This window comes from Poromitra crassiceps (genome assembly GCF_964638095.1).
Source record: "Poromitra crassiceps genome assembly, chromosome: 1".
NCBI lineage: Eukaryota > Metazoa > Chordata > Actinopteri > Beryciformes > Melamphaidae > Poromitra > Poromitra crassiceps.
In genome coordinates this window covers 75,077,343-75,090,957 of record NC_139623.1, presented here as the reverse complement: position 1 = coordinate 75,090,957, position 13,615 = coordinate 75,077,343, and the positions used below count along the sequence as shown (strand labels likewise).

Below are 13,615 nucleotides of genomic sequence, written 5' to 3'. Positions count from 1 at the left end.
GGCAACATCAGGCTTAACTTAAACATTACTTTCCTAACTTTGTAAAACAAAATGTAACAAACACAGCTATAAATGTAGTGAATTATTTATTGAATAACTGTGCAACACAGCAACAATGTAATTTGTTTAAAGCTATAATGCTTCTCCAGCTTTGTAAAACATTCAAATGATCTGTAAATGTTAAGACAGAAAACAGGAATTTAAAATTCCATTATCATGTAGCAAAACTATGATAGCTAAATCACTAATCACGTCAGTAATTTGAAATCCATTGTAAAAACAATAACTGAGCTGAAACTGAGAATAAACCAATAGCTTCACTAGCTTGGTTTTACTTTTTGGTAAACATTCAATGGTATAGTGCAAATGGGAATTTAACATCCAATACAAAAGCAGTTGAATAAACATAGCTGGGTAAAACATGTAAACATAAACATCTTTATAATGGTTTAGTGCAAATAGGAAATTAGGAAAAGTGCTGCAGTGCAGACAAGAATTTAAAATCAAAAGTAAAATAAATAAAGGAGCTGAAACTGAGAATTAAAACAAAACAAACCAATAGCTTCACTAGCTTGGTACATATTCAAAATAAATAGGAGTCAGCTCTTTGTTATGATTTAGTGCACTGCAAATAGGAACCAATGGCTTCACTAGCTTGGTAACAACAAAATACGGTATTCAAACAGAGGTAGTCTACTTGTCAAGTTCTCTTTTGTTACCACTAGACTGGGCAGAAGGCCCTTGTATTGCTGCCTTTTTTTTTTTGCAGTGTTGTGGTCAAAGTCACATAGCACTAGAGCTGCAATAATTAGTCCATCGACAGAAAAATAAAATTAATAGACAATAATTTTGATAATGTTTAGAGTAATTCCTAATTAGTTTAAAGAAAAAGTCAAAATTCTCTAATTCCTCCTTCTTAAATGTGAATATTTTCTGGTTTATTTACTCTTCTATGACACATAAACTATCTATATATATATATATATCTATATCTTTGGGTTGTGTGGACAAAAGAAGACCTTGGAGAATGTCATCTTAATTGAGAAAATAATTGACAGCTTAATCGATAATTAAAATAAAGTAAACATTAGTTAGTTGCAGCCTTACACCACTCAGTGTCAGTGACAGTGACCTGCTCAAGCAGATCCAGATTTCTAAAGCTTCTCAAGCTCAGACTTAAGCATCAGTGGCAGGTTCTTGTTCAGGAAAGCAAGCATTTCTGCTCTCTCGGCTGTAAGTCTGTTTCGCTTCTCATCTATGATGTTGGAGACTGTGCTGAACAGCCTTTCACTGTCTACGCTAGTGCAGGGCGCGCAGAGGTACTTCAAGGTAGCGGCAGCAAGGCCTGGAAACCGCTGGCGGTTGACTCCCCAGTATTTGTATGGGTCGTGTGTGTCAGGAATTGTTTCCTCAGTAAAAAACCCATGCAGTTGGACAGTAGTGCTGCAGCTGGTTGCTGCACCAGGATCTTCCTCACGCTCCCCCCGAATTTTGGCAAATTCTTTCATGAAGCTGCCCCTGCTCTTGCTTCTGCTTGCTTCTGCTGCTTCCAACCGGGGGGCCTTTTCTGGTGGCTCCACTGGCTCCGAAGCCTCTGATGCTCCATCAGCTGTCACTGTGGTGGTCCTCCTCCTCATGTCTTCCTCCAGTTCCTTGGCCAGTGCATCTTTCCCACGCTTGGCACAGTCTGCACTGGTAAAGAACCTGAGAGGGGGGGAAAACAAACAAAACAAAAAAACACATATTAGGTTCAATTATAGACTCATCAAAGTAATACATAATAGAAAAAAGAATATCACAGATGGTTGCACATTTATCCTTACTTTACATCTCAAATGTAGCTTAGTAGTGTATGTAAAATCTATAATGTGTATGTTATTTAATATTGATCTTTTATGAGTTATATTCAATTTATATCCTAGCATCTCTCATCATATTTAAATTTGCAGCATACTAGTCTGTTTCACAGAGTGTGTGTGTGTGTGTGTGTGTTTGAGAGAGAGATAAATAATATAATGTAATAGGTTTAGAGTCTAACCTGTCCTTATATCTCGGGTCCAGCAGTGTGGGAAGTGCGTAGAGAGGTTCATCTTCTACGGTGCTGAAGCGTTTGTCGACGGCTTCTAGGAGGGTCTTTTTCATTGTTTTTACCCCAGAGTCAGCCTCGCTTTCCGTGGAGAGGAGACGTTTGAGAACGGTGACACTTGGGATAACATCAGCAGCGGAGGAGGTGGCTGAGCTCACCTTCCTAGTAAACTCCTCAAACGGTTCAAGACAGGTCCTTGTTTTGTCAAGCAAGGCCCACTGGTTTGGCGTGAGTGTTGTGGGCAGGGCATGGTCAGCAGAATAGGCAGACAGGGTTCGCTTCTGTTCCAGCAGACTCTCTATCATTAAGTAGGTGCTATTCCACCTCGTTTTGACATCTTGCTGTAGGCGTTTTTGTTCCATCTGCATCTCGAGCTGGATATCTTGCAGCCGTGAATATGCAAGTGGAGAGTGTTTAAAATGCCCAACAATCTGTCTCCCACTTGCAACGGCATCACTCACACTACGTTGTGACAGAAGTCCCTCGTTGACGACAAGCTGCATTGTATGTGCCGCGCAGCCTAAACTGCGCACTCCCAGCTTTTCCATTGCACTTTTCATGTTGCTAGCGTTGTCCCTGAGAATAACGTGGACTTTGTTCAACGGTATTTGCCACTTATCAAGCATTTCCCTTAGGGCAGCTGCAATCGCATCGCCGGTGTGTGACCCACGGAAGTTTGTTGCATTTAACATGGCACTGTGTCGCACACAACTCGCGTCCAGCCAATGTACCGTTAAACTTAAAAGCGACATGGGGGACACGTCGGAGCTCCAGACATCTGTAGTGAAGCTCATCGCTTTGACATCTTTTAGATCTTCTGATATGCGTTTGCACACTTTCTTGTACAGTTCAGGCAGAGCCTTCTCCGATAATTTTTTTCGTTTTACCATTTGGTACCGTGGTTCCAGGTGCTTAATCAAGAGTTTGAAACCCTTGTCCTCGACGACCGAGAGAGGCTGCCCATCCATAACGATGAAATCCAGTACCCTTTCCGTGATTTTGGTTGCTTTCACACTATCCGGTGGAAATGTCTCACTTCTTTCCTTGGTCTCCGTCAAAGTTAGCTGCTTCGTCCCGTCTCCTTTTGTTTTTTTCAGCTCGTTAAACTCGCCATGCTCTTTAGCATGATATCTCTGGAGATGCTTGATTAAGTTGGTTGTGTTATAATGTGAAGTCTTGTCACCACCTCTCGGAACATTTACTTTGCAGATATTGCAAGCAGCTGTCGAACTTGTTGGCGTAGGTAGCGTGAAAAAGCCCCAGATAGGGGAGCCTTTGCCTCGCTCCATGTTAGTGTGTTCATGCTGCTACTAGCTTGTTTGGAAACAACTGCGCATGGGCGCTGTGAGCACGTTGCGAGCGTATGACGTCACACGCTGCACAAACATAGAACTTGAGTGAATAGAATGGCCCCTATGGATCGGTCTGTGGATCGGGCCATTTCCCACAGATACCCGATCTAGAATTTTGTGCTATATCGGCGTCGATACCCGATCCAAGTATCGGATCGGCGCATCCCTAAAATCGCCCATTTATCTTCATAGTATATAGTGCCGCGCACTGATATGGTGGCGGGGGGAAGTTTGATGGTGTGGCACCACCGGATATAGAGAGCGCAGTGGTGCGCATGTGTTAGACTGTTGCTGGTTCTGTAATAAACACCGAGCGTAGCTCATTGGAGTTAAAACAGTCTCGTGCATATTCCTACAAGTCATCATGTAGGCTACAGCAGTCAGATGAAACTATAACAATATAAACAGAATTGAAACGTGTAATAATGGATATGAGTCGGTAAAAGAGTTTTTCATGCTGTCAGGACTGTACCAGTTGACAACTTGCTTCTACCATCCAGCCGCAAGGGGTCAGTTTAATCTAACTCGGCAATCCCAACACAACCTATTTATACTACAGCTGTTGGGTCTGCGTCTCTAACATGGTGTCATTCATTCACCAAATAAAATAAAATAAAACAACTAATAAAACAACTATAAAAACAGTTTTACCGACTCATGTATCCATTATTACACGTTTTAAATGCTGTTTATGAGGATTAATGGGCGATTTATGTTGTAAAATGTGGGCCCAAGGGATTGTGGGTAATCTTTGGTGCTGACCACAGAATAGTCTGCGAGCAATCTTGGGACAGTAACCTGCTAGCGACATGCTTGATCAACTGGTTGGTTTGGTCACTGGCACCATCTACTGGATGAAAATGTAACATAGAAAGACAGAAGAGAACTACGCGACGCGTTCATGTACGCGCAGTGTTGTGCGCGATACAGATACACTTCCGGTTGCGTAACACTCGAAACTGCCAACGGGTGTGTGTGTGAACGCGTAACGAAATTTCTCCAACACTGGTCACACGTGTACACGCTGTAAGTAGCTGTGCTACGCAGCTTGTTGTTACGGGGGTGGCTTTAGCTCAGGAGGTAGAGCGGGTCGGCCAATGACGCAAGGGTTGGCGGTTCGATCCCCGCTCCCTCCCAGCTGCTGTCGTTGTGTCCTTGGGCAAGACACTTAACCCTCCTTGCTCCCAATGGTGTGTAGGCACCCTGCGTGGCAGCCTGCCGCCATCGGTGTATGAATGGGTGAATGTAGACTATCTACTCATTGTAAAGCGCTTTGGATAAAAGCGCTATATAAATGCAGACCATTTACCATTTACCATTTGTTACGCGTGATGTAGTTTGCGCACATCATAGTCCGCGTGCATGTGCCCGCGTGACAAAATTGTTCTATTATCTTCATGCGTGCGCTTACGCGCTCTGACTGCGCACCCCGCGTACATCATTACACGTACATTTACGCGTAATGATGTACGCGGGGTGCGCAGCCAGAGCGCGTAAACGCACGCATGAAGATAATAGAACCAATTTCGTTACGCGTTCACACACACACCCGTTCGCAGTTTTGAGTGTTACGCAACCGGAAGTGTTTCTGCATCGCGCACAACATGAACGCGCAATTTTACGCGTAAATGTACGCATAATTTTACGCGTAAATGTACGCGGGGTGCGCAGTCAGAGCGCGTAAGCGCACGCGTACACGCGTGACCATTACAAGTCAATGGGGAAACTACATGACACGTCAAGCGTTGTGTGACACGTTCAGTCGTAGCTGCGCATGTTTATTGAGTCGTTTGGAACTTCAGTAGCTGCGCATGTTTATTGAGTCGTTTGGACCTTCATAGCGTGTGCGTGTGCGTGTGTGTGTGTGTGTGTGTGTGCAATCTGTGCATCTTTCGCGGGTTTATTTTCAAATGTGTGAAAAACACTGAATAAATCCACATGTCTGTGGAGGTTAGGTGCCACATGTTCACAAGCCCGCACGCGCGCACACGCACACACACACACGCACGCACGCACGCACGCACGCACGCACACACACTCAAGATGCACACCATCTCTGAGAAAGTGTACAAGGACATGCAAGGATGATGTCATTAGAGATTAATGACATGCATGCAGAGACATGGCATATATTAGAGGATATATATATATATATATTTCATATATATATATTCCTCCATATTTTGGAGGAATGGATGGCCGCTACACTGTGTATTACTAACGTCGGAGATCTAATTATATCATGTGCCACCACTCAACAGTCATAAATTATGGTTACACACACGTCACTCTACACGTTTACATTCACTTATTTCCTCTTGCTTCTGTTTCAGTGTACTGGAATGCATCTGTGTGTGTGTGTGTGTGTGTGTGTGTGTGTGTGTGTGTGTGTGTGTGTGTGTGTGTGTGAGGGAGCGGGGATGGGGGGGGGCTTCCCCTGGGACCACACGGGCTATAAAAGCTGTCTGCTCTCTGGTGGGGGGAGGAGAGGTATAAAGCAAAGTGCCAGAGACAAATGGCTTCTGTAATAAGCACACGTGCTGCAGGACCGACAACAAAGAGGCTGCAGCAAGGCATGTGTGCACGAGTGGATATGTGTGTGTCCGTGCAGGTGGAATGTATGTATGTGTGTGTGTGTGTGTGTGTGTGTGTGTGTGTGTGTGTGTGTGTGTGTGTGTGTGTGTGTGTGTGTGTGTGTGCGCATGTGTGTGTGTGTGTGCCTGTTCATATGCTAGAGGTGACATGGTATGAAAATGTCATATCACGATTAGTGACCAAAATTATCACGATTATCAGTATGATCACGGTATTGTTGAAATGTGCTGAAAATGTTCAAAAAGTACTGATACCCCAATAATTTCACCAAGGCTACTACATGCCTGCGTCTGGGAGACTGTTGCTAAACTGTTGATGATGGACATTATTGATTGTGTTTTTCAAAGCACTGTGATCATGGTAACATGGTTTTAACGATAATTCAAATTTGAAACAGTAATACTAACCATTAGGGATTTGATCACGGTTTATCATTAAACTGGTAATTGTTTCATTCCTATCATATGAATATACCATCTTTGCATTCTCATGATGTGTGCATGTGTTTTCTGTGAACGCAAACACATGGGCATTGCACAAAAAAAGGAGCTGCACGTTACACTTCTTACCTGGCTTCACTCTGAAGGCCCTTCTTATTCCAAGAAGAGGAAGAGAAACCTAGGATCAATGTCATTCAATACAAAAATAAAATAAGCACTTAACTTGGATCCATATGGAAATTAGATCCAGAATCCCTCCATTCCTACTATAAGCCCCTCCCACATTTTGATTATCTCTCATTACCATGGAAACCCCAGGGGTATTCAAATCAACCAGCGTGAATAGTGTGCTGTCAAGTGTGTCAAGGATGGGATAGTCCACTTAGAAGTAATTAGGATCTTGTCGTTGCTGGGCTTTCTGCTTTATGAGATTTCTTCTCTTTCTCTTCTTGCAGAAGAGAAAAGCATTTCATAGCAGGGAAATGTGTGTTTGGTCAATAGGAGCCATTTAGTGCCGATTAGGACTTTAAATTCTGTAAATGGATTTCCAATAATCGCCTCACTCTGATCTCTCAGGCTTTTTAGATTTGATGCACAGAGCTTCAGGATGAGGACTCTGTAGATATGATGTTCTGTCACAGACACTGCCCAATTCAGCCTCCCTCTTTTTGAAGCCTATGCGGAAATTGCATTCTTTCAAATGGCCAGTGGGGGGCGCAGTTTGTATAGCACTCCCCAGGAACATGCATTCAACTCTATAGGAAACGAGCCAACTTCTCTCTCGGTCTATGTCTTAAATAAACACTTTTCAAATGAGTTTATGCTCTGAAAAAACTATTTCAATTATTTTTCATGCTCTCACGCCCTCCGTTTTCTAAATTATAGCCCCATTTCGAGGGAAATAGACGATTTACATCAGATATAAGAGCAGTAATACTTCTGACCGGTAGAGGCAGCAATTTGCCACAAGGCATCTAGTCTAGCGGAAAATAACACAAATAAGAAATTCGTTAAGCAACCTAGCAACCAATGCTAGCAGATAGCAAGTAATAGTTTAGCAAATTATCAGGAAATAGCGTTACTTTATGATATTTTAATAATGTTAGTAGCTTACAAACATGAGCATCACTCAAACAGTCCAACATAGCAGAGCACCAAGTGCGCGATCAAATCCACCTCAGTAGAGTTTACCCAGATATAATATATAAGTATAATAGCAGTTTACCTTGTGGAGGCTTAGCAGCAGCTAGCAGGCTGGAGGCTCACACCACACCAAGGTCTCTTGTCCAGGCCCCGGACAAGACGGTGGTCGGCTGGCTGGACTGCTACTCGCCCATACCTTCGGGCTAAAAGTTATGATATATTTTGTTCGCTTAAAAAGGTGTGGTTAAATGGTTAGCGCCATGCAATCTGGCAGGAAAGATTAGGGAATGCGCAAGACCATGCCCACTAATAGCACCACGCCACGCAAATTGAAGGCCAGAGGGAGAATAGAGCCCATTATGTTCTCTCACAGAGCCTCAGGATGAGCACTCTGTCGATATGATGTTCTCTCACAGAGCTTCAGGAGGAGCACTGTAGATATGATGTTCTCTCACAGAGCTTCAGGAGGAGCACTGTAGATATGATGTTCTCTCACAGAGCTTCATGAGGAACACTCTGTAGATATGATGTTCTCTCACAGAGCCTCAGGATGAGCACTCTGTCGATATGATGTTCTCTCACAGAGCTTCAGGAGGAGCACTGTAGATATGATGTTCTCTCACAGAGCTTCATGAGGAACACTCTGTAGATATGATGTTCTCTCACAGAGCCTCAGGATGAGCACTCTGTCGATATGATGTTCTCTCACAGAGCCTCAGGAAGAGCACTCTGTAGATATGATGTTCTCTCACAGAGCTTCAGGAGGAACACTCTGTAGATATGATGTTCTCTCACAGAGCTTCAGGAGGAACACTCTGTAGATATGATGTTCTCTCACAGAGCTTCAGGAGGAGCACTCTGTAGATATGATGTTCTCTCACAGAGCTTCAGGAGGAACACTCTGTAGATATGATGTTCTCTCACAGAGCTTCAGGAGGAGCACTCTGTAGATATGATGTTCTCTCACAGAGCCTCAGGAAGAGCACTCTGTAGATATGATGTTCTCTCACAGAGCCTCAGGAAGAGCACTCTGTAGATATGATGTTCTCTCACAGAGCTTCAGCAGGAACACTCTGTAGATATGATGTTCTCTCACAGAGCTTCAGGAGGAACACTCTGTATATATGATGTTCTCTCACAGAGCTTCAGGAGGAACACTCTGTAGATATGATGTTCTCTCACAGAGCTTCAGGAGGAGCACTCTGTAGATATGATGTTCTCTCACAGAGCCTCAGGAGGAGCACTATATGATGTTCTCTCACAGAGCTTCAGGAGGAACACTCTGTACTCTGTAGATATGATGTTCTCTCACAGAGCTTCAGGAAGAACACTCTGTAGATATGATGTTCTCTCACAGAGCTTCAGGAGGAACACTCTGTAGATATGATGTTCTCTCACAGAGCTTCAGGAGGAACACTCTGTAGATATGATGTTCTCTCACAGAGCTTCAGGAGGAGCACTCTGTAGATATGATGTTCTCTCACAGAGCCTCAGGAGGAGCACTCTGTAGATATGATGTTCTCTCACAGAGCTTCAGGAGGAACACTCTGTAGATATGATGTTCTCTCACAGAGCTTCAGGAGGAGCACTCTGTATATATGATGTTCTCTCACAGAGCTTCAGGAGGAGCACTCTGTACTCTGTAGATATGATGTTCTCTCACAGAGCTTCAGGAGGAGCACTCTGTAGATATGATGTTCTCTCACAGAGCTTCAGGAGGAACACTCTGTATATATGATGTTCTCTCACAGAGCTTCAGGAGGAGCACTCTGTAGATATGATGTTCTCTCACAGAGCTTCAGGAGGAACACTCTGTAGATATGATGTTCTCTCACAGAGCTTCAGGAGGAACACTCTGTAGATATGATGTTCTCTCACAGAGCTTCAGGAGGAGCACTCTGTAGATATGATGTTTTCTCACAGAGCCTCAGGAGGAGCACTCTGTAGATATGATGTTCTCTCACAGAGCTTCAGGAGGAACACTCTGTATTATGATGTTCTCTCACAGAGCTTCAGGAGGAGCACTCTGTAGATATGATGTTCTCTCACAGAGCTTCAGGAGGAACACTCTGTATTATGATGTTCTCTCACAGAGCTTCAGGAGGAGCACTCTGTAGATATGATGTTCTCTCACAGAGCTTCAGGAGGAACACTCTGTATATATGATGTTCTCTCACAGAGCTTCAGGAGGAACACTCTGTATATATGATGTTCTCTCACAGAGCTTCAGGAGGAGCACTCTGTAGATATTATGTTTTCTCACAGAGCCTCAGGAGGAGCACTCTGTATATATGATGTTCTCTCACAGAGCTTCAGGAGGAGCACTCTGTACTCTGTAGATATGATGTTCTCTCACAGAGCTTCAGGAGGAGCACTCTGTAGATATGATGTTCTCTCACAGAGCTTCAGGAGGAACACTCTGTATTATGATGTTCTCTCACAGAGCCTCAGGATGAGCACTCTGTCGATATGATGTTCTCTCACAGAGCTTCAGGAGGAGCACTGTAGATATGATGTTCTCTCACAGAGCTTCATGAGGAACACTCTGTAGATATGATGTTCTCTCACAGAGCTTCAGGAGGAGCACTGTAGATATGATGTTCTCTCACAGAGCTTCAGGAGGAACACTCTGTAGATATGATGTTCTCTCACAGAGCTTCAGGAGGAGCACTGTAGATATGATGTTCTCTCACAGAGCTTAATGAGGAACACTCTGTAGATATGATGTTCTCTCACAGAGCCTCAGGATGAGCACTCTGTCGATATGATGTTCTCTCACAGAGCCTCAGGAAGAGCACTCTAGATATGATGTTCTCTCACAGAGCTTCAGGAGGAACACTCTGTAGATATGATGTTCTCTCACAGAGCTTCAGGAGGAACACTCTGTAGATATGATGTTCTCTCACAGAGCTTCAGGAGGAACACTCTGTAGATATGGTGTTCTCTCACAGAGCTTCAGGAGGAGCACTCTGTAGATATGATGTTCTCTCACAGAGCTTCAGGAGGAACACTCTGTAGATATGATGTTCTCTCACAGAGCTTCAGGAGGAGCATTCTGTAGATATGATGTTCTCTCACAGAGCCTCAGGATGAGCACTCTGTAGATATGATGTTCTCTCACAGAGCCTCAGGAAGAGCACTCTGTAGATATGATGTTCTCTCACAGAGCTTCAGCAGGAACACTCTGTAGATATGATGTTCTCTCACAGAGCTTCAGGAGGAACACTCTGTATATATGATGTTCTCTCACAGAGCTTCAGGAGGAACACTCTGTAGATATGATGTTCTCTCACAGAGCTTCAGGAGGAGCACTCTGTAGATATGATGTTCTCTCACAGAGCCTCAGGAGGAGCACTATATGATGTTCTCTCACAGAGCTTCAGGAGGAACACTCTGTACTCTGTAGATATGATGTTCTCTCACAGAGCTTCAGGAGGAACACTCTGTAGATATGATGTTCTCTCACAGAGCTTCAGGAGGAGCACTCTGTATATATGATGTTCTCTCACAGAGCTTCAGGAGGAGCACTCTGTACTCTGTAGATATGATGTTCTCTCACAGAGCTTCAGGAGGAGCACTCTGTAGATATGATGTTCTCTCACAGAGCTTCAGGAGGAACACTCTGTATATATGATGTTCTCTCACAGAGCTTTAGGAGGAACACTCTGTATATATGATGTTCTCTCACAGAGCTTTAGGAGGAACACTCTGTAGATATGATGTTCTCTGTATGACCCTTCCATCAGCTTCATTAGAGGCCTCATCAGCTCTCCATCAGCACCTCTCTTCCTTTCTGTCTTTGTCTGTCTGCATCTCTCTCTCTCTCTCTCTCTCTCCCTCTCTCTCTCTCTCTCTCTCTCCCTCTCTCTCTCTCTCTCTCTCTCTCTCTCTCTCTCAGACACAATCACACAAAGCCATATAAACCATACCTGCCAACACTCCGGATCTCCACGGGAGTCTCCCTATTTTTAATTTTTAATGAAACTAGAAGACCTAAGGCATCGGTACCAACCATGTCATGCTAGCTTGTGAGCAAAGGGTCTAAATATTGCTCAAAAGTTTGGCGAGGGGAAAACTGGCATAGCCCTTTTCAAAGGGGCCCCTTGACCTCTCACCTCAAGATATCTGACTGAAAATGTGTTCTATATGGATACCCACAAGTATCCTCTGTACAGACAGGGTAGCACGAGCATTTTGCAACAAGGCAGCATAGATCGACAGGACAATGGACCGGCATCTGTCGACTCGATAGCCCCGAAAATCTCCCTCTTTTGTAACAGCCTGTTGGCAGGTATGACAAACTGATTCCTGCTCAGCTTCAGAGATGTCAAGCGAGGAGACGGAGAGAAGCCTCTCCATCGTAGCCTGTTTATTCCTCCATTCTCATTCCACCTCTCTCATCCTCGGCTCATTATGACTCTGCCTTCCGAGGCAGGCAGCCTTCTGAGGCCAACTGCTGCATTTGATAGGTTAGAAATGAGCAGCATATTAATTTCCCAGCTTTGTCATAACATCTCTTCTGATCCATTTGCACAGAGGAGCCCTGCTCTTCACTGATTTGATCAGTGTTGCCGAGATACAGTCTACGCTTTCATCACTCCATATCCATCCCTCCACCCCACACCCAGCAGAGACCGCTCCCAGAGAAATAATAAGCACCTATGGGAGAAGCCCTGGCCTTCACTTCGCCTATTTTTAGCAATATGATATGGGTGCATACGTGTGTATTTTGTGTGCTTGTGTGTTTTCGTGTGTGTGTGTGTGTGTGTGTGTGTGTGTGTGTGTGTGTGTGTGTGTGTGTGCGTGCGAGCGTGCGTGTGTGCGTATGTCTATTCATGTATAAGTGCATGTGAGCTAGTGTGTGTGTGTGTGTGTGTGTGTGTGAATGAGTATGTGTATCCATGCTTCTTTGCACTAGAGAGTATAGGCACCTGACCTTCACAACAACCCCTCTCTTTCTAGTGTTGACCTTTTTCCCTGATGAAAGACATAAGGGTTAGCACTTGTTTTTGCAGATTCTCAGGAATGTGGCATTGCCATGACAACAGATGGTTCCATCCACCACCACCCTGTTTCACGGCCTGCTGTGTTCCCAGGAGAGAGCACTGGGACTGGGGTCACCTCAACTCGTGTGTCTGACCATGACTTGAAACATAGCATTACTCCCATCTATATGGTCATGTCCAGTGTATTGAATGCTCTGAATGCTGTGGGACTGCTATCAAAGCTGTTTACAGCATACTGACTAAATCACACTAATGAGTCCCAAAAACTGTAGACATTCAGGACCAACTTTGCTTTAATAAAAAAAAATAAAAAAAAATGTAGAAATTAATCTTATTGACACAACACCCACTAGTTGGGTTTCCATGCAAAGGTATCGCAAATTTTAATCAAATTTTCAGAAAGTCGGCAAAAGAAAATGTGAAATAATGCGCTTTTCCATCCGCTGCTAATATGCAAATTATAGAGCTGTCAAATCACCTCATGTTTGACGCTGTCTGCCTCTGCTGATCTGCTTGCTAGACCCAATACATGTGTCGTCTTGCAGGCAGCCAGCGACCCAGCTCTATTAAACACATCTAACGTTATTAATGTAAAGTTTCTTGATGATCTACAAAGGTACATAGACCATAAGATGCCATTTCTGGATCAGGTGCCACTCTTCAACTGCAAGCATAACATTATAATCCACGGACAGAACAATTTTAGAAGTGAGTCGCATTAATATTAATCCCAGTCTTCTGTTGAAACACACAACGGCAGTCTAAAAAGTCTTTACCTTACAAGTGTAGCTCTATTTAGTGTAAGCTAACATGAAACTGTGTGGGTTTTGAATGGAGAGACGACGGAAGATTCACTTCATCTGTTTCCACTGCATTTATCACATTTACCATTTATCGATATACACCAACTTTTCCCCCAAGCGTGAACACTTTTTTGCGATATTTGGAGGGTTTTTTTCGAATTTGGCAGTGTTTCCACTCAAGTTTTTTAAT

The 13,615-nt window shown here is 43.9% G+C and overlaps 1 protein-coding gene across 1 annotated transcript; it reads right to left on the bottom strand.

Moving 5' to 3' along the window:
• Positions 1–764: 764 nt before the first annotated feature.
• On the bottom strand, positions 765–3,169 carry LOC310785518 (zinc finger BED domain-containing protein 4-like). The gene is made up of 2 exons (XM_083646617.1): positions 2,039–3,169; positions 765–1,704 (listed from the first exon to the last, which is right to left on the bottom strand). The coding sequence occupies exons 1-2, from the start codon at positions 3,052–3,054 to the stop codon at positions 1,155–1,157; spliced, it is 1,566 nt and encodes a 521-aa protein (XP_083502743.1). The 5' UTR covers positions 3,055–3,169; the 3' UTR covers positions 765–1,154.
• Positions 3,170–13,615: the final 10,446 nt, after the last annotated feature.

Excerpts from the sequence above, each read along its gene's own strand:
- LOC310785518 (XM_083646617.1), bottom strand. The coding sequence starts at position 3,054 with ATGGATGGGCAGCCTCTCTCGGTCGTCGAGGACAAGGGTTTCAAACTC. Across the intron at positions 1,705-2,038 it reads GACCCGAGATATAAGGACAG|GTTCTTTACCAGTGCAGACT; the intron begins GTTAGACTCTAA and ends CCCCCCTCTCAG.